At 42.0% G+C, this 21,017-nt stretch overlaps 1 protein-coding gene across 2 annotated transcripts in view; it reads left to right on the forward strand.

Moving 5' to 3' along the window:
- The window catches only part of LOC124181000, a 78,082-nt gene extending 70,070 nt beyond the window's left edge, over nt 1–8,012 (forward strand). For both annotated transcript variants that reach the window (XM_046567049.1, XM_046567050.1), the window contains 2 exons: nt 4,733–5,266; nt 6,306–8,012. In XM_046567049.1, coding sequence (XP_046423005.1) covers nt 4,733–5,016 — 284 coding nt within the window. In that variant the 3' untranslated portion in view covers nt 5,017–5,266; nt 6,306–8,012. The remainder of the gene's footprint in view (nt 1–4,732; nt 5,267–6,305) is intronic.
- The last annotated feature ends 13,005 nt before the right edge of the window (nt 8,013–21,017 follow it).

A 21,017-nucleotide genomic window follows, 5' to 3' on the forward strand; every position in this document is an offset into this window, starting at 1 on the left:
CGGACGTACGTCGGAAGCCGCACCGGCTCCCGGCTTCTCACCGCGGCGCTCCCGCCGCCCGTCACCCGGCGACGATCCCAGATCCGATCGAACCGGAGCACCGGGAACGCAGGCCTCCGGGCCCCGGCAGCACCGGGATGTTGATCTGGTTAGGCCGGTGCCAGCGGCCTATGCGGTCCGCGTCTCCCGCCAGCCGCCGCTCGCGGGGCGTCGCGGGGTGACCTCGGCAGGGAGTGGCGGGTCACCGGTCCTCGAGCCGATCGCGGCGTCGTCGTCGCGACGCGGACCCACCCGACCCAGCCAACCGCCGAGGGCCCAGGGGCCCAGCCTAACCTTAGGTAACCCCGTTTCGCCCGACGCTGCTGCAGCCGGCCGCTTCCCGGGCCCCTGATCCAGCCGCACCAGCCGCTCTCGCGTTGATACCTGTGTGTTTGCCGGTGCTGACCGCTTCGCGGTACTTTTTGCACGCCGTTCGACATGCGGGACCTCGCGTACACGTCGTTTGACATTTTCAATACTTTTTGCCCCCCCCCCCCCCCCCTCTCTCCTCCTCTCCCCCGTTCTCTCGTTTCTTCGCGACCGTTTGCGCTTTATTCAATTTCTTCCAGCTTCGCTCCGTTCGCTAAACTTGCCCGCGAGACAGGTGTACGCGGGTTTGGTTGAACTGTGCGTCGAGTATGTCAGAAAGTATTGTCCCGAGCGCGGAGAGAGCCTGATCGCAATATCCTGTTGACCCCCATTTCCTGAGACAAATCTCCGCGCGCTTAAATTTACCGTCTCTGCTGCTTTCCAATTTAACGATTTTGTACACCTCTTATTGGAATGGTATACCTGCAAATATTACGCTACTGTGCATTAATGTGTGCACGGATAGCCATTCGCAGATTGAAATCAAATGGCCAGTTAGCTGGAACATTTGAAAGTGATAAAAAACTTCCGAGTGATTTGCCTGAGGAAGCGCATAATTCCTAAACGATTCTCCACTTCTGAACGTTCTCGATCTCTCGTCTATGCTTAAAGTATCACATGCGAAACTCTTGAGGACTTATTATAATTGCTCGAGAACAACATGCGGTATATAACGAATTGGAATACCGAGCATCTCGATGTCCTGCGCGACTATAGCGCAGCACGCAAAGCGTTGTTTTTCATCTTTCTTCTTCATCTTCTTCTTCCACTTCAGTACCAACCAATTACCGTTCCTTAGAGTGCCATGTTGGATTTTGATTTACGCTGAGTGGCAATCACAGGCATATCCTTCGACTCTTCAAAAAGTTATTACTTATCGGCTGCGGAATCGCAAGTTCTCCCGCTTGTACTAACTGGAATGAAATTGTGCCCTTGCTGGCCGCAACTTCAGCATTTGCGTAATTGATGAGACGGATGGTAACGCGCAGTGATGAACGAGTAAAATGTCGCAAAGGTGTTTTAGACTTTTTAAAATAAGTGTAACCACTCATGCTGACACGTATAATTGGATTACTCTCCTCAAAATCCGTTTTAGCTGCACGACTCGACCCGAAAATGAAAATTCCATTTCTCGAACCAGACAGCGGTAGGTACGCGTGCTGATTACGGTCAACCCACTCGCGACATCGCCGTTCGCAAATGTATATCTTTACTGTATAGAAAAGCAGCGTTTTCGGATGATCGAAGGAGATTTCGTACGGTGGTTTTTATAGTTCGCCCGACAAGTGGTCAGCGACGCATGAATATATCAATAAATCTGTCGGTCCTAGGTGAAACCGTTGATTATTTGAACATTCCACTCCCGATGGTCACTCGGCGTGTATTTTATAGACGTGTCTTGGGAGCTCTTCCGTTTGTTCGAGAAGCAAGCGAGAGACCACCGGTTGAGGCCGAAGCTGAGCGGGAGCCAGTCCAGGCATCCGCCGAGTAAAGAAACCCCTTGAAAACTAATACGATAGGTTCGCGCCGCGGCGGCGAGGGTCAACAGCGGACGTAGTTGCGGTCACAGGGATATATCATCTTCGTGCTGCACCGCGGGCGACCTGGGAAGACAACCTGTATTTTCTCCACCCAGTTCCAAACTCCACAGGCTCGGGATCCGTCCCGAAGACCCCCGAGCGTATGTTGCGGACGACTCGGTCGGCAACAATTACTTCTTCTTCAAACACGTTATTAGCAACTATCGTTCCATAACGCAATCACCTACTCGCGAAGATCGGGATAACCGAAATGCCAACCCGAGGCGACCTGACATCGAGTTCAACGTATATGCTAATTCAGGAGAGAGGAGAATTTCTACGCACATGTATTCCGAATTCGTTGATTCATATTCGGAACTGGGTCCTGCGGGACGCGCATAAGGGCGTAGCAAAATCACAGTGAAACAAACCTCGTTTAATTTGCTAATATTCATTCGCATGTGCAAGAAACCCCCGTCATCTTCTCGCTAATTGCTCGCCGCTGCATGGCGAGCTGCAGTCGTACAGTTCGTACTTAATTACCTCTTATAGCTTCTCTCGCAAAAAATGCTAATGAATCTACCTCCGCCTCCTCATTCCTCCCCAACTCGCACCCGTATCTCATCTTCTTGCGATATTTAGCCGAGACATCTGATACGCTCGTTTCTACCCAGCGTATTAAACGAATCGGAACCAGTGTTCTCAAAATTTTGAAAGTTGTTTCGGTAGTGCAATTCGTGCATATTTTCTACACCACGAATACCCAGACGATCGACTGGAAATCACAGTTAGAAAAATCACCGAAAACCGGGTTTCAGGTAAATCTGACCAGTTGTAAATAAATTGACCAAAAGATATACCAGAAATCGAGTATTCGACAAATCATTTCCGATGAAAAATGTCGGCTTCAGAGGATTACAACCGCCTTGTAGATCGCGAAGCTCCGTTAAAAGCAACGGCCGCAAACAACTCATCCAAGGTTGGATATCATCTTACCGCCGAATCAATTCTCGTCGAATGGTTCCGTGCCCGCAATCGAGGGCGACCGAGGATGAGTTACATAAAATGAAACCCTTATCCAGCGCTTTTATGGCGCGGTAATTAGCGATCACTCGAGCTGAAGGCAGCAGCACCTAGAGACTAACCGGCAGCATCAGCATCATAAACACAAAGAGGTCGAGTCACGCGTGCTCTGCCGTGGTGGAGACCGGTTGTGGGCTGGTCGATGGTTCGTGCGTATGGCCTAGCCGGAGAAGAAGAAGGTTGGATCGGAGAAAGAACGACTGCGAGGCGTATACCCACGTAAGTTGGTAGTTGCGTGCAGCATCCGGCGGAGTTTGCTACAACACCCGGAATATTTCATTCATAACGAGTGTCGGTGAGTTGGTAGCGAGGCCTCGTCGTATTCCCCGAAGAACGAGGAGCAGGCCAGCCGGCAGCTCGATCACTTTCCAGCATCCGTGAGTGCTGTTCCTTCTAATTGCCCGGCTGGTACTCTCGGCCGGATCCTCGGGGCACTCGCTTCTTCACCCCGCCCCTGCTTCGTTCCGACTGCGGACCTTCTGCCCCCAGGTGAATGAAATTGTTCTCCGGTCCTCTTTCTCCGGCTTCAAGAAATTTATTTGCCACCGCCGTATGCTGCTGCCTCGTGAATATATGACTTGAGAGATGTATCGCGTGTCCCGACCGACCGTCCTTCTGTGATCTATTCAAAGAGAAATTTCACCCGGTATACTATCGTATAAATGCTGACGCTGCCCGTCTTACCGCACGTTTGTTATTAACTGTCCAGACCGATGGTTTGTTATTATATACATACGTATCGTGTATGCACGCTGTGGGTACTGCAGGATCGCCCGGGACGATATTTTTAGACGTTTAATTACAACGTAGGTACACTGCAGCTATATGTATACCCGTTGTTCGTCAATAATAAGAGCGTACGTACGCCTCGAAACCACAGTTGCCGCCTTACGTTCGTTTTCACTTCGAATATCAGCATAAATTAGCGAGGACGACAGCCTCGGTTTATTTTCTACAAAAAGACGCGAAGAAATAGGATTTGTTGAATTTAGCAAATGGATTTATAAGTTTATTAACAAAATCATCTCACTTCAGTCGGTTGACATTCACGCCCGTTCACTCAACATCGCGAACTATTACGCAGACCGGCGTGTATTCTTATCTCTGGTTTTTTTTTTTTTTTTTTCTTACGATTTCACTCAATCATTTATATTAGTCCCTGGCAAAGAAATATCGCAGTTCAAATTCTTTATGTTACGTGTGCACAAAGTCGGATCTATAAATATGAAAGTACACATCGTAAATTAATCGGGCGTTTCTCTGTCAACTTAATAGGATGGATCGAAAATGGAGATATTAGGCAAGAACAAAAATACAAGTTTGCAATGATCCAGAAGAAAGCGGTCAAAGTTGTCAAACTGATTAAAAATGTTACAAGGTAATTCGCAGATTAACATCGAGTTGAAGAATGATCTGTGAAAGAGGTTCAATAATTTGATTCGCTAAAGATAACAAGAGAAGGATGAAATATTCTGTATTTCTTTTCCGAATATCGAAGTTAACTTTCCATATTAATATTAACTTTTATCTGCTTATAACGTAGCATAAATTTATCTAGACGAATAATTTTGATAATACATAGAGATACATTGAACAAGCAATTAAGTTCAGCCAGTTTGATTTATCCCCTTGTCTATGCGGCCTCCGAATTCCTTTCATTTTATAAAAACTTGCAAAATTTTGGTGAACCAACCCCTTTACGCTTGATGTTAATTTTTCAGAACTTTCGGGAGCACCGAATAGACGGCGCCGCGCTTCCGCTTCTCTCCGAGGACCACCTGACGGGTCCGATGAGGATGAAGTTGGGCCCGGCACTGAAGCTGCGGGCCCTTCTGGCCCGGAAACTCGGGGCCTGCACGGTTTGTCTGCACTGCGCCCACTGTCACCAGACCCCGCTTCCGGCGCTGAGCGCCGCGGCGGCCGCCGTGGCGACGACGCAGACACCCGGAAGGCGGCCGAGCAGTACCGGAAACTGACAAATGGCGGCGGAGACTCCGGGGCCTGAGGTCGATCTGAACCGAGCCCTGAGAATAGAGCGCCGGGCTGCAAAGCCCGTACGAAAACCGGAAGTCGTCTTCAAGAAGCCGATAAAGCAATGACGTCGGCTCTCTTCGAACTCCGCGATCCGGAGACTCCGCCATTTTCATTTTTTTTTACCCACATCTTCACTTCGAGCAACCCCCGTCCTCCACACCGAGCGAGCGTACTTCAAAGCTACACGTATCTGTCAAACTTCGAGTGATATATTTATTGAGGTACGGACTTGACTCTCTCCTCTCTCTCTCTCTCTCTCTCTCATTAGAAAGAGACGTGCTCTATTTTTTTTTTTTTTTTTTTTACAAATCATTTCCTCATATCTCTTACGAAGTCCGCCACCCGCCGTTCATTCGAACGATTGTTAAGTTGACAAATAATTGAAGTTCCACTTCATCGCTTGACATTTTAACTTTAATTTTAGTCTTTGTGTCAAGTTTGTTGCACAATTTTTACGAGTGAAACCTGCACCGAGTTAGTTCAGTATTCAAAATCACGCATACGTCCGAGTTGTTTACGATGGGTTTCAAAGACTGCATCATACAGCAATTGAACTGATTTCAAGTATATGATAATCGATCCTCAATCTTCGCGACGAACTACTTAATCATTTTTTCGAGTACAGACTGTCATACTTTCTAGATCGTGAATAGTACTTAGCGTCAAAACATGAACGTCGGAATTAAAAGGAATCGTAGCCCTACTTATGCATCGAACTTCGTTTTAACTTCACGTTGCTAATTTTGATTCGGAACTTTTACCGTCAATTGCAAATCATTCATAACCGTATGTAGATTTCGTAACGCAACTGTGACTAGTGACGGTGAGTTACAATTTTCGGTAATAACGGAAAACGGGCGAGAAACAATATCTTACAACAATATTAAACGAATCGCAAACTCTACTAGCATGTCTTCCGTGTAACTGGCATTTAAATTATATGCACCGCGTATAAAAGTATTGAGAGTATATTCGTACGTATCTCTGACAGCAACAAATATTAGAATATGGTATATATTTTGTACACATGGTTTGACAAATATTGATTATAAATATACCTACCTGCTAGATGCTACAGTGCCTTGGAGATAAAAATTTGTTTATCAAAATCGATCGTAGAGCGTTCGCTTAAGAACAATTGTACATAAAATCTGTATACACATATTCATATATCTGTATATATTTACACACGATACACTCCGTAGTTGTGTAGAAATTTTTTTCATACAATTCCTGATTTTGTTGAATAAATTATCACAGGAGGAAAGTCAACGATTACACAGAAATGCAACGTGCGGAGGCCACAGGAGGACATTAATATGTTACGTATGTGAATATAGTTTAAAGTATATATTTAAGGGACGAAGAAGAAAGTATCGGAAGAAGTTGGAACACTGTAAGAGGGAAGAAAGAAATATCTAAATTAACGGTACTATTATGTATACCCATGTGCAATAACAATAATATTTTGATATATATAAATATATGAATATACATATATATGTATATTATATATAGGCGAAGTATAAAATAATAATAATGAGTGTGTATGTATATAACTTTATAGGAAATACGTATTTGCTCAAATCGTTGTTTCTTTTTTTTTTATATTTTAACAAAGTTTTTATATATCTATATATAAAAATATATATATATATTAATGAATAATAATTATAATATACTAAATTATATTTTTGCTAACATTCTCTACGTGCAAAATTTTTAAACAGACATATTGAGAAAACTTGCGAATGAAAACCAAACTAGGCGCGCAAACATGCACACACACTCACACGACGGACGGAATCCAGTTACGTTGTAAAAATCATGATCTCGTCTACGACTATAGGCGAGCGCGCTATGATTGTATGTAAGATACATGAATAATGGTATCTAGCCGGAGCGGATAATGTACATTATTTGAAAAGTCTTTATTTATTCAGAGGATAACCGTTGCCTTATTGTATTCAAAACTAAGTAAAGTGGAGAGGAAAATTAGAACGCATTATAGAGTAAGATAGTGGACACTTAGTAGTTACACGATTACATAGCCTTAAGGGACACAAGTAGCTTATACATGCATGGATCATGTAAACGTAGACCCAGTTTATTATTCGAGCAGTATTTTTAGATTTATACCTTCAGCTGAATTTACTGCATATTGAGAATAATTTTTATTTTATTTTTTTGTTGTTATCGACGCCACACTTATGGCTCCAATTCGATTCGGTAAATACATTTACTAAAGTATCCCGCTGTACAAACAAAACTATATATAATTTCCTTTTTTGTCTGTATATAACTGGCACTGGTTATATTCATTTTAACAATTACTATCCTTTAACTATCAAAATCAATATAGGATGAAATTAACGAGAAACATGTATGGTGAGGTTGAAATGAAACGAGTGAGCTGTACAGTAAATTTCTACAATGAATAGAGTTTGCAATACGGACGTGAAGGAAAAAATAAAATTTTTGATAACACTAACTTTATTTATTCTATACGAAAAGTGTAATCGAGTTTGAATTATTAGTCCCTAATGAATATTTTTGATATCGTTGTGTGAACAAACTTGTGTAATAGAGAAATGAAAATTATAGACGACTGTATACTATAATATAAATCAGCGGCCTTTACTTAATTCTTACATAACGAATAGACGCATACATACATGTACATATTGCTTAAGCATTTATTTATATACCATGCTTATAACTGTAGTATTTTATTTAGTCATTAATACAAGATACATCTTACGTTATGTCAATTTTGTGATACTACTCTGACTTCTTCAACGGTTCACATTTACTATTTCCCAATCCCTACAACTCTGACAGTGTACCTATGAGTGTTGATCGTTACGATGAGACAATCTGTCATTATTATGTAAAATAGAAATTACTGGTGAAGAGGTAACAGTGCATTGTTTCTGTTGAAATAAACTTGTTGGAGACAAAATGTAACCATTTTTGTTTGGAAGTAGCTACTTTTGGGATGCTGCAACACAGCGGGGTTCTGATCTTGCATTGTTACTAACGGATTCTCAAATCCTTTCTCAGTCATGAGACCATCTTGAATTTGAAAATGATATCAAAAATCATTCAATTTGTATGACTTTTTCCTGACGAATTGGAACCCCAGGAACTCAGAGAACGCAGCTAAAGGAGCGTTGGATCAACGGGAGAGAAGATACAAGGAAAAAAGCACCTGCTGCAAAATGTCGTAAATTCAGGTTTTCGTTTTTTGGCTGTAACTTTCGATGCGTTGATCGCAGCGTATTGGGACTGCGCCCAATCGATTTCTCTCGCAAAATTACGTCGGAATAGTGCCACAATTAATTTATTCCAGCACTTTTGAAAATCGCGAAAATTTTCGCCAAAAATACAAAGGGTTTAACCTTCCTTTTTTTTTGACCAAAAAATTTTTCGTCTCAGAATTGATTCGTATAACTCTTTTCCGACCAATTGGACCCCAAGGAACTCAGAAAACGCAGCAAAAGGAGCCTGGGATCAACGGGAGAGAAGATACGAGAAAAAAAGTACCTGCTGAAAAATGTCGGAAATTCAGGTTTTCGTTTTTTGGCTGTAACTTTCGATGCGTTGATCGCAGCGTATTGGGACTGCGCCCAATCGATTTCTCTCGCAAAATTACGTCGGAATAGTACCGCAATTAATTTATTCCAGCACTTTTGAAAATCGCGAAAATTTTCGCCAAAAATACAAAGGGGTTAACCTTCCTTTTTTTTTGACCAAAAAATTTTTCGTCTCAGAATTGATTCGTACGACTCTTTTCCGACCAATTGAACCCCAAGGAACTCAGAAAACGCAGCAAAAGGAGCGTTGGATCAACGGGAGAGAAGATACGAGGAAAAAAGCACCTGCTGCAAAATGTCGAAATTTCAGGTTTTCGTTTTTTGGCTGTAACTTTCGATGCGTTGATCGCAGCGTATTGGGACTGCGCCCAATCGATTTCTCTCGCAAAATTACGTCGGAATAGTGCCTGAAAGAATTGATTCCAGCACTTTCGAAAATCGCGAAAATTTTCGCCAAAAATACAAAGGGGTTAACCTTCCTTTTTTTTTGACCGAAAAATTTTTCGTCTCAGAATTGATTCGTATGACTCTTTTCCGACCAATTGGACCCCAAGGAACTCAGAAAACGCAGCAAAAGGAGCGTGGGATCAACGGGAGAGAAGATACGAGGAAAAAAGCACCTGCTGAAAAATGTCGAAAATTCAGGTTTTCGTTTTTTGGCTGTAACTTTCGATGCGTTGATCGCAGCGTATTGGGACTGCGCCCAACCGATTTCTCTCGCAAAATTACGTCGGAATAGTACCACAATTAATTTATTTCAGCACTTTTGAAAATCGCGAAAATTTTCGCCAAAAATACAAAGGGGTTAACCTTCCTTTTTTTTTGACCAAAAAATTTTTCGTCTCAGAATTGATTCGTATGACTCTTTTCCGACCAATTGGACCCCAAGGAACTCAGAAAACGCAGCAAAAGGAGCGTGGGATCAACGAGAGAAGATACGAGGAAAAAAGCACCTGCTGAAAAATGTCGAAAATTCAGGTTTTCGTTTTTTGGCTGTAACTTTCGATGCGTTGATCGCAGCGTATTGGGACTGCGCCCAATCGATTTCTCTCGCAAAATTACGTCGGAATAGTACCACAATTAATTTATTCCAGCACTTTTGAAAATCGCGAAAATTTTCGCTAAAAATACAAAGGGGTTAACCTTCCTTTTTTTTTGACCAAAAAATTTTTCGTCTCAGAATTGATTCGTACGACTCTTTTCCGACCAATTGGACCCCAAGGAACTCAGAAAACGCAGCAAAAGGAGCGTTGGATCAACGGGAGAGAAGATACGAGGAAAAAAGCACCTGCTGCAAAATGTCGAAAATTCAGGTTTTCGTTTTTTGGCTGTAACTTTCGATGCGTTGATCGCAGCGTATTGGGACTGCGCCCAACCGATTTCTCTCGCAAAATTACGACGGAATAGTGCCTGAAAGAATTGATTCCAGCACTTTCGAAAATCGCGAAAATTTTCGCCAAAAATACAAAGGGGTTAACCTTCCTTTTTTTTTGACCGAAAAATTTTTCGTCTCAGAATTGATTCGTATGACTCTTTTCCGACCAATTGGACCCCAAGGAACTCAGAAAACGCAGCAAAAGGAGCGTGGGATCAACGGGAGAGAAGATACGAGGAAAAAAGCACCTGCTGAAAAATGTCGAAAATTCAGGTTTTCGTTTTTTGGCTGTAACTTTCGATGCGTTGATCGCAGCGTATTGGGACTGCGCCCAACCGATTTCTCTCGCAAAATTACGTCGGAATAGTACCACAATTAATTTATTTCAGCACTTTTGAAAATCGCGAAAATTTTCGCCAAAAATACAAAGGGGTTAACCTTCCTTTTTTTTTGACCAAAAAATTTTTCGTCTCAGAATTGATTCGTATGACTCTTTTCCGACCAATTGGACCCCAAGGAACTCAGAAAACGCAGCAAAAGGAGCGTGGGATCAACGAGAGAAGATACGAGAAAAAAAGTACCTGCTGAAAAATGTCGGAAATTCAGGTTTTCGTTTTTTGGCTGTAACTTTCGATGCGTTGATCGCAGCGTATTGGGACTGCGCCCAATCGATTTCTCTCGCAAAATTACGTCGGAATAGTACCGCAATTAATTTATTCCAGCACTTTTGAAAATCGCGAAAATTTTCGCCAAAAATACAAAGGGGTTAACCTTCCTTTTTTTTTGACCAAAAAATTTTTCGTCTCAGAATTGATTCGTACGACTCTTTTCCGACCAATTGAACCCCAAGGAACTCAGAAAACGCAGCAAAAGGAGCGTTGGATCAACGGGAGAGAAGATACGAGGAAAAAAGCACCTGCTGCAAAATGTCGAAATTTCAGGTTTTCGTTTTTTGGCTGTAACTTTCGATGCGTTGATCGCAGCGTATTGGGACTGCGCCCAATCGATTTCTCTCGCAAAATTACGTCGGAATAGTGCCTGAAAGAATTGATTCCAGCACTTTCGAAAATCGCGAAAATTTTCGCCAAAAATACAAAGGGGTTAACCTTCCTTTTTTTTTGACCGAAAAATTTTTCGTCTCAGAATTGATTCGTATGACTCTTTTCCGACCAATTGGACCCCAAGGAACTCAGAAAACGCAGCAAAAGGAGCGTGGGATCAACGGGAGAGAAGATACGAGGAAAAAAGCACCTGCTGAAAAATGTCGAAAATTCAGGTTTTCGTTTTTTGGCTGTAACTTTCGATGCGTTGATCGCAGCGTATTGGGACTGCGCCCAACCGATTTCTCTCGCAAAATTACGTCGGAATAGTACCACAATTAATTTATTTCAGCACTTTTGAAAATCGCGAAAATTTTCGCCAAAAATACAAAGGGGTTAACCTTCCTTTTTTTTTGACCAAAAAATTTTTCGTCTCAGAATTGATTCGTATGACTCTTTTCCGACCAATTGGACCCCAAGGAACTCAGAAAACGCAGCAAAAGGAGCGTGGGATCAACGAGAGAAGATACGAGGAAAAAAGCACCTGCTGAAAAATGTCGAAAATTCAGGTTTTCGTTTTTTGGCTGTAACTTTCGATGCGTTGATCGCAGCGTATTGGGACTGCGCCCAATCGATTTCTCTCGCAAAATTACGTCGGAATAGTACCACAATTAATTTATTCCAGCACTTTTGAAAATCGCGAAAATTTTCGCTAAAAATACAAAGGGGTTAACCTTCCTTTTTTTTTGACCAAAAAATTTTTCGTCTCAGAATTGATTCGTACGACTCTTTTCCGACCAATTGGACCCCAAGGAACTCAGAAAACGCAGCAAAAGGAGCGTTGGATCAACGGGAGAGAAGATACGAGGAAAAAAGCACCTGCTGCAAAATGTCGAAAATTCAGGTTTTCGTTTTTTGGCTGTAACTTTCGATGCGTTGATCGCAGCGTATTGGGACTGCGCCCAACCGATTTCTCTCGCAAAATTACGACGGAATAGTGCCTGAAAGAATTGATTCCAGCACTTTCGAAAATCGCGAAAATTTTCGCCAAAAATACAAAGGGGTTAACCTTCCTTTTTTTTTGACCGAAAAATTTTTCGTCTCAGAATTGATTCGTATGACTCTTTTCCGACCAATTGGACCCCAAGGAACTCAGAAAACGCAGCAAAAGGAGCGTGGGATCAACGGGAGAGAAGATACGAGGAAAAAAGCACCTGCTGAAAAATGTCGAAAATTCAGGTTTTCGTTTTTTGGCTGTAACTTTCGATGCGTTGATCGCAGCGTATTGGGACTGCGCCCAACCGATTTCTCTCGCAAAATTACGTCGGAATAGTACCACAATTAATTTATTTCAGCACTTTTGAAAATCGCGAAAATTTTCGCCAAAAATACAAAGGGGTTAACCTTCCTTTTTTTTTGACCAAAAAATTTTTCGTCTCAGAATTGATTCGTATGACTCTTTTCCGACCAATTGGACCCCAAGGAACTCAGAAAACGCAGCAAAAGGAGCGTGGGATCAACGAGAGAAGATACGAGGAAAAAAGCACCTGCTGAAAAATGTCGAAAATTCAGGTTTTCGTTTTTTGGCTGTAACTTTCGATGCGTTGATCGCAGCGTATTGGGACTGCGCCCAATCGATTTCTCTCGCAAAATTACGTCGGAATAGTACCACAATTAATTTATTCCAGCACTTTTGAAAATCGCGAAAATTTTCGCTAAAAATACAAAGGGGTTAACCTTCCTTTTTTTTTGACCAAAAAATTTTTCGTCTCAGAATTGATTCGTACGACTCTTTTCCGACCAATTGGACCCCAAGGAACTCAGAAAACGCAGCAAAAGGAGCGTTGGATCAACGGGAGAGAAGATACGAGGAAAAAAGCACCTGCTGCAAAATGTCGAAAATTCAGGTTTTCGTTTTTTGGCTGTAACTTTCGATGCGTTGATCGCAGCGTATTGGGACTGCGCTCAATCGATTTCTCTCGCAAAATTACGACGGAATAGTGCCTGAAAGAATTGATTCCAGCACTTTCGAAAATCGCGAAAATTTTCGCCAAAAATACAAAGGGGTTAACCTTCCTTTTTTTTTGACCGAAAAATTTTTCGTCTCAGAATTGATTCGTATGACTCTTTTCCGACCAATTGGACCCCAAGGAACTCAGAAAACGCAGCAAAAGGAGCGTGGGATCAACGGGAGAGAAGATACGAGGAAAAAAGCACCTGCTGAAAAATGTCGAAAATTCAGGTTTTCGTTTTTTGGCTGTAACTTTCGATGCGTTGATCGCAGCGTATTGGGACTGCGCCCAATCGATTTCTCTCGCAAAATTACGTCGGAATAGTACCGCAATTAATTTATTCCAGCACTTTCGAAAATCGCGAAAATTTTCGCCAAAAATACAAAGGGGTTAACCTTCCTTTTTTTTTGACCGAAAAATTTTTCGTCTCAGAATTGATTCGTATGACTCTTTTCCGACCAATTGGACCCCAAGGAACTCAGAAAACGCAGCAAAAGGAGCGTGGGATCAACGGGAGAGAAGATACGAGGTAAAAAGCACCTGCTGAAAAATGTCGAAAATTCAGGTTTTCGTTTTTTGGCTGTAACTTTCGATGCGTTGATCGCAGCGTATTGGGACTGCGCTCAATCGATTTCTCTCGCAAAATTACGACGGAATAGTGCCTGAAAGAATTGATTCCAGCACTTTCGAAAATCGCGAAAATTTTCGCCAAAAATACAAAGGGGTTAACCTTCCTTTTTTTTTGACCGAAAAATTTTTCGTCTCAGAATTGATTCGTATGACTCTTTTCCGACCAATTGGACCCCAAGGAACTCAGAAAACGCAGCAAAAGGAGCGTGGGATCAACGGGAGAGAAGATACGAGGAAAAAAGCACCTGCTGAAAAATGTCGAAAATTCAGGTTTTCGTTTTTTGGCTGTAACTTTCGATGCGTTGATCGCAGCGTATTGGGACTGCGCCCAATCGATTTCTCTCGCAAAATTACGTCGGAATAGTACCGCAATTAATTTATTCCAGCACTTTCGAAAATCGCGAAAATTTTCGCCAAAAATACAAAGGGGTTAACCTTCCTTTTTTTTTGACCGAAAAATTTTTCGTCTCAGAATTGATTCGTATGACTCTTTTCCGACCAATTGGACCCCAAGGAACTCAGAAAACGCAGCAAAAGGAGCGTGGGATCAACGGGAGAGAAGATACGAGGTAAAAAGCACCTGCTGAAAAATGTCGAAAATTCAGGTTTTCGTTTTTTGGCTGTAACTTTCGATGCGTTGATCGCAGCGTATTGGGACTGCGCCCAATCGATTTCTCTCGCAAAATTACGTCGGAATAGTACCGCAATTAATTTATTCCAGCACTTTCGAAAATCGCGAAAATTTTCGCCAAAAATACAAAGCGGTTAACCTTCCTTTTTTTTTGACCGAAAAATTTTTCGTCTCAGATTTGATTCGTATGACTCTTTTCCGACCAATTGGACCCCAAGGAACTCAGAAAACGCAGCAAAAGGAGCGTGGGATCAACGGGAGAGAGGATACGAGGAAAAAAGCACCTGCTGAAGAATGTCGAAAATTCAGGTTTTTGTTTTTTGGCTGAACTTTCGATGCGTTGATCGCAGCGTATTGGGACTGCGCTCAATCGATTTCTCTCGCAAAATCACGTCGGAATAGTGCCACAATTAATTCATTCCAGCACTTTTGAAAATCGCGAAAATTTTCGCCGAAAATACAAAGGGGTTAACCTTCCTTTTTTTTTGACCAAAAAATTTTTCGCCTTTGAATTGATTCGTACGACTCTTTTCCGACCAATTGGACCCCAAGGAACTCAGAAAACGCAGCAAAAGGAGCGTTGGATCAACGGGAGAGAAGATACGAGGAAAAAAGCACCTGCTGAAAAATGTCGAAAATTCAGGTTTTCGTTTTTTGGCTGTAACTTTCGATGCGTTGATCGCAGCGTATTGGGACTGCGCCCAACCGATTTCTCTCGCAAAATTACGTCGGAATAGTACCACAATTAATTTATTTCAGCACTTTTGAAAATCGCGAAAATTTTCGCCAAAAATACAAAGGGGTTAACCTTCCTTTTTTTTTGACCAAAAAATTTTTCGTCTCAGAATTGATTCGTATGACTCTTTTCCGACCAATTGGACCCCAAGGAACTCAGAAAACGCAGCAAAAGGAGCGTGGGATCAACGAGAGAAGATACGAGGAAAAAAGCACCTGCTGAAAAATGTCGAAAATTCAGGTTTTCGTTTTTTGGCTGTAACTTTCGATGCGTTGATCGCAGCGTATTGGGACTGCGCCCAATCGATTTCTCTCGCAAAATTACGTCGGAATAGTACCACAATTAATTTATTCCAGCACTTTTGAAAATCGCGAAAATTTTCGCTAAAAATACAAAGGGGTTAACCTTCCTTTTTTTTTGACCAAAAAATTTTTCGTCTCAGAATTGATTCGTACGACTCTTTTCCGACCAATTGGACCCCAAGGAACTCAGAAAACGCAGCAAAAGGAGCGTTGGATCAACGGGAGAGAAGATACGAGGAAAAAAGCACCTGCTGCAAAATGTCGAAAATTCAGGTTTTCGTTTTTTGGCTGTAACTTTCGATGCGTTGATCGCAGCGTATTGGGACTGCGCCCAACCGATTTCTCTCGCAAAATTACGACGGAATAGTGCCTGAAAGAATTGATTCCAGCACTTTCGAAAATCGCGAAAATTTTCGCCAAAAATACAAAGGGGTTAACCTTCCTTTTTTTTTGACCGAAAAATTTTTCGTCTCAGAATTGATTCGTACGACTCTTTTCCGACCAATTGGACCCCAAGGAACTCAGAAAACGCAGCAAAAGGAGCGTTGGATCAACGGGAGAGAAGATACGAGGAAAAAAGCACCTGCTGAAAAATGTCGAAAATTCAGGTTTTCGTTTTTTGGCTGTAACTTTCGATGCGTTGATCGCAGCGTATTGGGACTGCGCCCAACCGATTTCTCTCGCAAAATTACGTCGGAATAGTACCACAATTAATTTATTTCAGCACTTTTGAAAATCGCGAAAATTTTCGCCAAAAATACAAAGGGGTTAACCTTCCTTTTTTTTTGACCAAAAAATTTTTCGTCTCAGAATTGATTCGTATGACTCTTTTCCGACCAATTGGACCCCAAGGAACTCAGAAAACGCAGCAAAAGGAGCGTGGGATCAACGAGAGAAGATACGAGGAAAAAAGCACCTGCTGAAAAATGTCGAAAATTCAGGTTTTCGTTTTTTGGCTGTAACTTTCGATGCGTTGATCGCAGCGTATTGGGACTGCGCCCAATCGATTTCTCTCGCAAAATTACGTCGGAATAGTACCACAATTAATTTATTCCAGCACTTTTGAAAATCGCGAAAATTTTCGCTAAAAATACAAAGGGGTTAACCTTCCTTTTTTTTTGACCAAAAAATTTTTCGTCTCAGAATTGATTCGTACGACTCTTTTCCGACCAATTGGACCCCAAGGAACTCAGAAAACGCAGCAAAAGGAGCGTTGGATCAACGGGAGAGAAGATACGAGGAAAAAAGCACCTGCTGCAAAATGTCGAAAATTCAGGTTTTCGTTTTTTGGCTGTAACTTTCGATGCGTTGATCGCAGCGTATTGGGACTGCGCCCAACCGATTTCTCTCGCAAAATTACGACGGAATAGTGCCTGAAAGAATTGATTCCAGCACTTTCGAAAATCGCGAAAATTTTCGCCAAAAATACAAAGGGGTTAACCTTCCTTTTTTTTTGACCGAAAAATTTTTCGTCTCAGAATTGATTCGTATGACTCTTTTCCGACCAATTGGACCCCAAGGAACTCAGAAAACGCAGCAAAAGGAGCGTGGGATCAACGGGAGAGAAGATACGAGGAAAAAAGCACCTGCTGAAAAATGTCGAAAATTCAGGTTTTCGTTTTTTGGCTGTAACTTTCGATGCGTTGATCGCAGCGTATTGGGACTGCGCCCAACCGATTTCTCTCGCAAAATTACGTCGGAATAGTACCACAATTAATTTATTTCAGCACTTTTGAAAATCGCGAAAATTTTCGCCAAAAATACAAAGGGGTTAACCTTCCTTTTTTTTTGACCAAAAAATTTTTCGTCTCAGAATTGATTCGTATGACTCTTTTCCGACCAATTGGACCCCAAGGAACTCAGAAAACGCAGCAAAAGGAGCGTGGGATCAACGAGAGAAGATACGAGGAAAAAAGCACCTGCTGAAAAATGTCGAAAATTCAGGTTTTCGTTTTTTGGCTGTAACTTTCGATGCGTTGATCGCAGCGTATTGGGACTGCGCCCAATCGATTTCTCTCGCAAAATTACGTCGGAATAGTACCACAATTAATTTATTCCAGCACTTTTGAAAATCGCGAAAATTTTCGCTAAAAATACAAAGGGGTTAACCTTCCTTTTTTTTTGACCAAAAAATTTTTCGTCTCAGAATTGATTCGTACGACTCTTTTCCGACCAATTGGACCCCAAGGAACTCAGAAAACGCAGCAAAAGGAGCGTTGGATCAACGGGAGAGAAGATACGAGGAAAAAAGCACCTGCTGCAAAATGTCGAAAATTCAGGTTTTCGTTTTTTGGCTGTAACTTTCGATGCGTTGATCGCAGCGTATTGGGACTGCGCTCAATCGATTTCTCTCGCAAAATTACGACGGAATAGTGCCTGAAAGAATTGATTCCAGCACTTTCGAAAATCGCGAAAATTTTCGCCAAAAATACAAAGGGGTTAACCTTCCTTTTTTTTTGACCGAAAAATTTTTCGTCTCAGAATTGATTCGTATGACTCTTTTCCGACCAATTGGACCCCAAGGAACTCAGAAAACGCAGCAAAAGGAGCGTGGGATCAACGGGAGAGAAGATACGAGGAAAAAAGCACCTGCTGAAAAATGTCGAAAATTCAGGTTTTCGTTTTTTGGCTGTAACTTTCGATGCGTTGATCGCAGCGTATTGGGACTGCGCCCAATCGATTTCTCTCGCAAAATTACGTCGGAATAGTACCGCAATTAATTTATTCCAGCACTTTCGAAAATCGCAAAAATTTTCGCCAAAAATACAAAGGGGTTAACCTTCCTTTTTTTTTGACCGAAAAATTTTTCGTCTCAGAATTGATTCGTATGACTCTTTTCCGACCAATTGGACCCCAAGGAACTCAGAAAACGCAGCAAAAGGAGCGTGGGATCAACGGGAGAGAAGATACGAGGTAAAAAGCACCTGCTGAAAAATGTCGAAAATTCAGGTTTTCGTTTTTTGGCTGTAACTTTCGATGCGTCGATCGCAGCGTATTGGGACTGCGCCCAATCGATTTCTCTCGCAAAATTACGTCGGAATAGTACCGCAATTAATTTATTCCAGCACTTTCGAAAATCGCAAAAATTTTCGCCAAAAATACAAAGGGGTTAACCTTCCTTTTTTTTTGACCGAAAAATTTTTCGTCTCAGAATTGATTCGTATGACTCTTTTCCGACCAATTGGACCCCAAGGAACTCAGAAAACGCAGCAAAAGGAGCGTGGGATCAACGGGAGAGAAGATACGAGGAAAAAAGCACCTGCTGAAAAATGTCGAAAATTCAGGTTTTCGTTTTTTGGCTGTAACTTTCGATGCGTTGATCGCAGCGTATTGGGACTGCGCCCAATCGATTTCTCTCGCAAAATTACGTCGGAATAGTACCGCAATTAATTTATTCCAGCACTTTCGAAAATCGCAAAAATTTTCGCCAAAAATACAAAGGGGTTAACCTTCCTTTTTTTTTGACCGAAAAATTTTTCGTCTCAGAATTGATTCGTATGACTCTTTTCCGACCAATTGGACCCCAAGGAACTCAGAAAACGCAGCAAAAGGAGCGTGGGATCAACGGGAGAGAAGATACGAGGTAAAAAGCACCTGCTGAAAAATGTCGAAAATTCAGGTTTTCGTTTTTTGGCTGTAACTTTCGATGCGTTGATCGCAGCGTATTGGGACTGCGCCCAATCGATTTCTCTCGCAAAATTACGTCGGAATAGTACCGCAATTAATTTATTCCAGCACTTTCGAAAATCGCGAAAATTTTCGCCAAAAATACAAAGGGGTTAACCTTCCTTTTTTTTTGACCGAAAAATTTTTCGTCTCAGATTTGATTCGTATGACTCTTTTCCGACCAATTGGACCCCAAGGAACTCAGAAAACGCAGCAAAAGGAGCGTGGGATCAACGGGAGAGAGGATGCGAGGAAAAAAGCACCTGCTGAAGAATGTCGAAAATTCAGGTTTTTGTTTTTTGGCTGAACTTTCGATGCGTTGATCGCAGCGTATTGGGACTGCGCTCAATCGATTTCTCTCGCAAAATCACGTCGGAATAGTGCCACAATTAATTTATTCCAGCACTTTTGAAAATCGCGAAAATTTTCGCCGAAAATACAAAGGGGTTAACCTTCCTTTTTTTTTGACCAAAAAATTTTTCGCCTCAGAATTGATTCGTACGACTCTTTTCCGACCAATTGGACCCCAAGGAACTCAGAAAACGCAGCAAAAGGAGCGTTGGATCAACGGGAGAGAAGATACGAGGAAAAAAGCACCTGCTGCAAAATGTCGAAAATTCAGGTTTTCGTTTTTTGGCTGTAACTTTCGATGCGGTGATCGCAGCGTATTGGGACTGCGCCCAATCGATTTCTCTCGCAAAATTAGGTCGGAATAGTGCCTGAAAGAATTGATTCCAGCACTTTCGAAAATCGCGAAAATTTTCGCCAAAAATACAAAGGGGTTAACCTTCCTTTTTTTTTGACCGAAAAATTTTTCGTCTCAGAATTGATTCGTATGACTCTTTTCCGACCAATTGGACCCCAAGGAACTCAGAAAACGCAGCAAAAGGAGCGTGTGATCAACGGGAGAGAAGATACGAGGAAAAAAGCACCTGCTGAAAAATGTCGAAAATTCAGGTTTTCGTTTTTTGGCTGTAACTTTCGATGCGTTGATCGCAGCGTATTGGGACTGCGCCCAATCGATTTCTCTCGCAAAATTACGTCGGAATAGTGCCTGGAAGAATTGATTCCAGCACTTTCGAAAATCGCGAAAATTTTCGCCAAAAATACAAAGGGGTTAACCTTCCTTTTTTTTTGACCGAAAAATTTTTCGTCTCAGAATTGATTCGTACGACTCTTTTCCGACCAATTGGACCCCAAGGAACTCAGAAAACGCAGCAAAAGGAGCGTTGGATCAACGGGAGAGAAGATACGAGGAAAAAAGCACCTGCTGCAAAATGTCGAAAATTCAGGTTTTCGTTTTTTGGCTGTAACTTTCGATGCGTTGATCGCAGCGTATTGGGACTGCGCTCAATCGATTTCTCTCGCAAAATTACGACGGAATAGTGCCTGAAAGAATTGATTCCAGCACTTTCGAAAATCGCGAAAATTTTCGCCAAAAATACAAAGGGGTTAACCTTCCTTTTTTTTTGACCGAAAAATTTTTCGTCTCAGAATTGATTCGTATGACTCTTTTCCGACCAATTGGACCCCAAGGAACTCAGAAAACGCAGCAAAAGGAGCGTGGGATCAACGGGAGAGAAGATACGAGGAAAAAAGCACCTGCTGAAAAATGTCGAAAATTCAGGTTTTCGTTTTTTGGCTGTAACTTTCGATGCGTTGATCGCAGCGTATTGGGACTGCGCCCAATCGATTTCTCTCGCAAAATTACGTCGGAATAGTACCGCAATTAATTTATTCCAGCACTTTCGAAAATCGCGAAAATTTTCGCCAAAAATACAAAGGGGTTAACCTTCCTTTTTTTTTGACCGAAAAATTTTTCGTCTCAGAATTGATTCGTATGACTCTTTTCCGACCAATTGGACCCCAAGGAACTCAGAAAACGCAGCAAAAGGAGCGTGGGATCAACGGGAGAGAAGATACGAGGTAAAAAGCACCTGCTGAAAAATGTCGAAAATTCAGGTTTTCGTTTTTTGGCTGTAAC

This window comes from Neodiprion fabricii, chromosome 4 (genome assembly GCF_021155785.1).
Source record: "Neodiprion fabricii isolate iyNeoFabr1 chromosome 4, iyNeoFabr1.1, whole genome shotgun sequence".
NCBI lineage: Eukaryota > Metazoa > Arthropoda > Insecta > Hymenoptera > Diprionidae > Neodiprion > Neodiprion fabricii.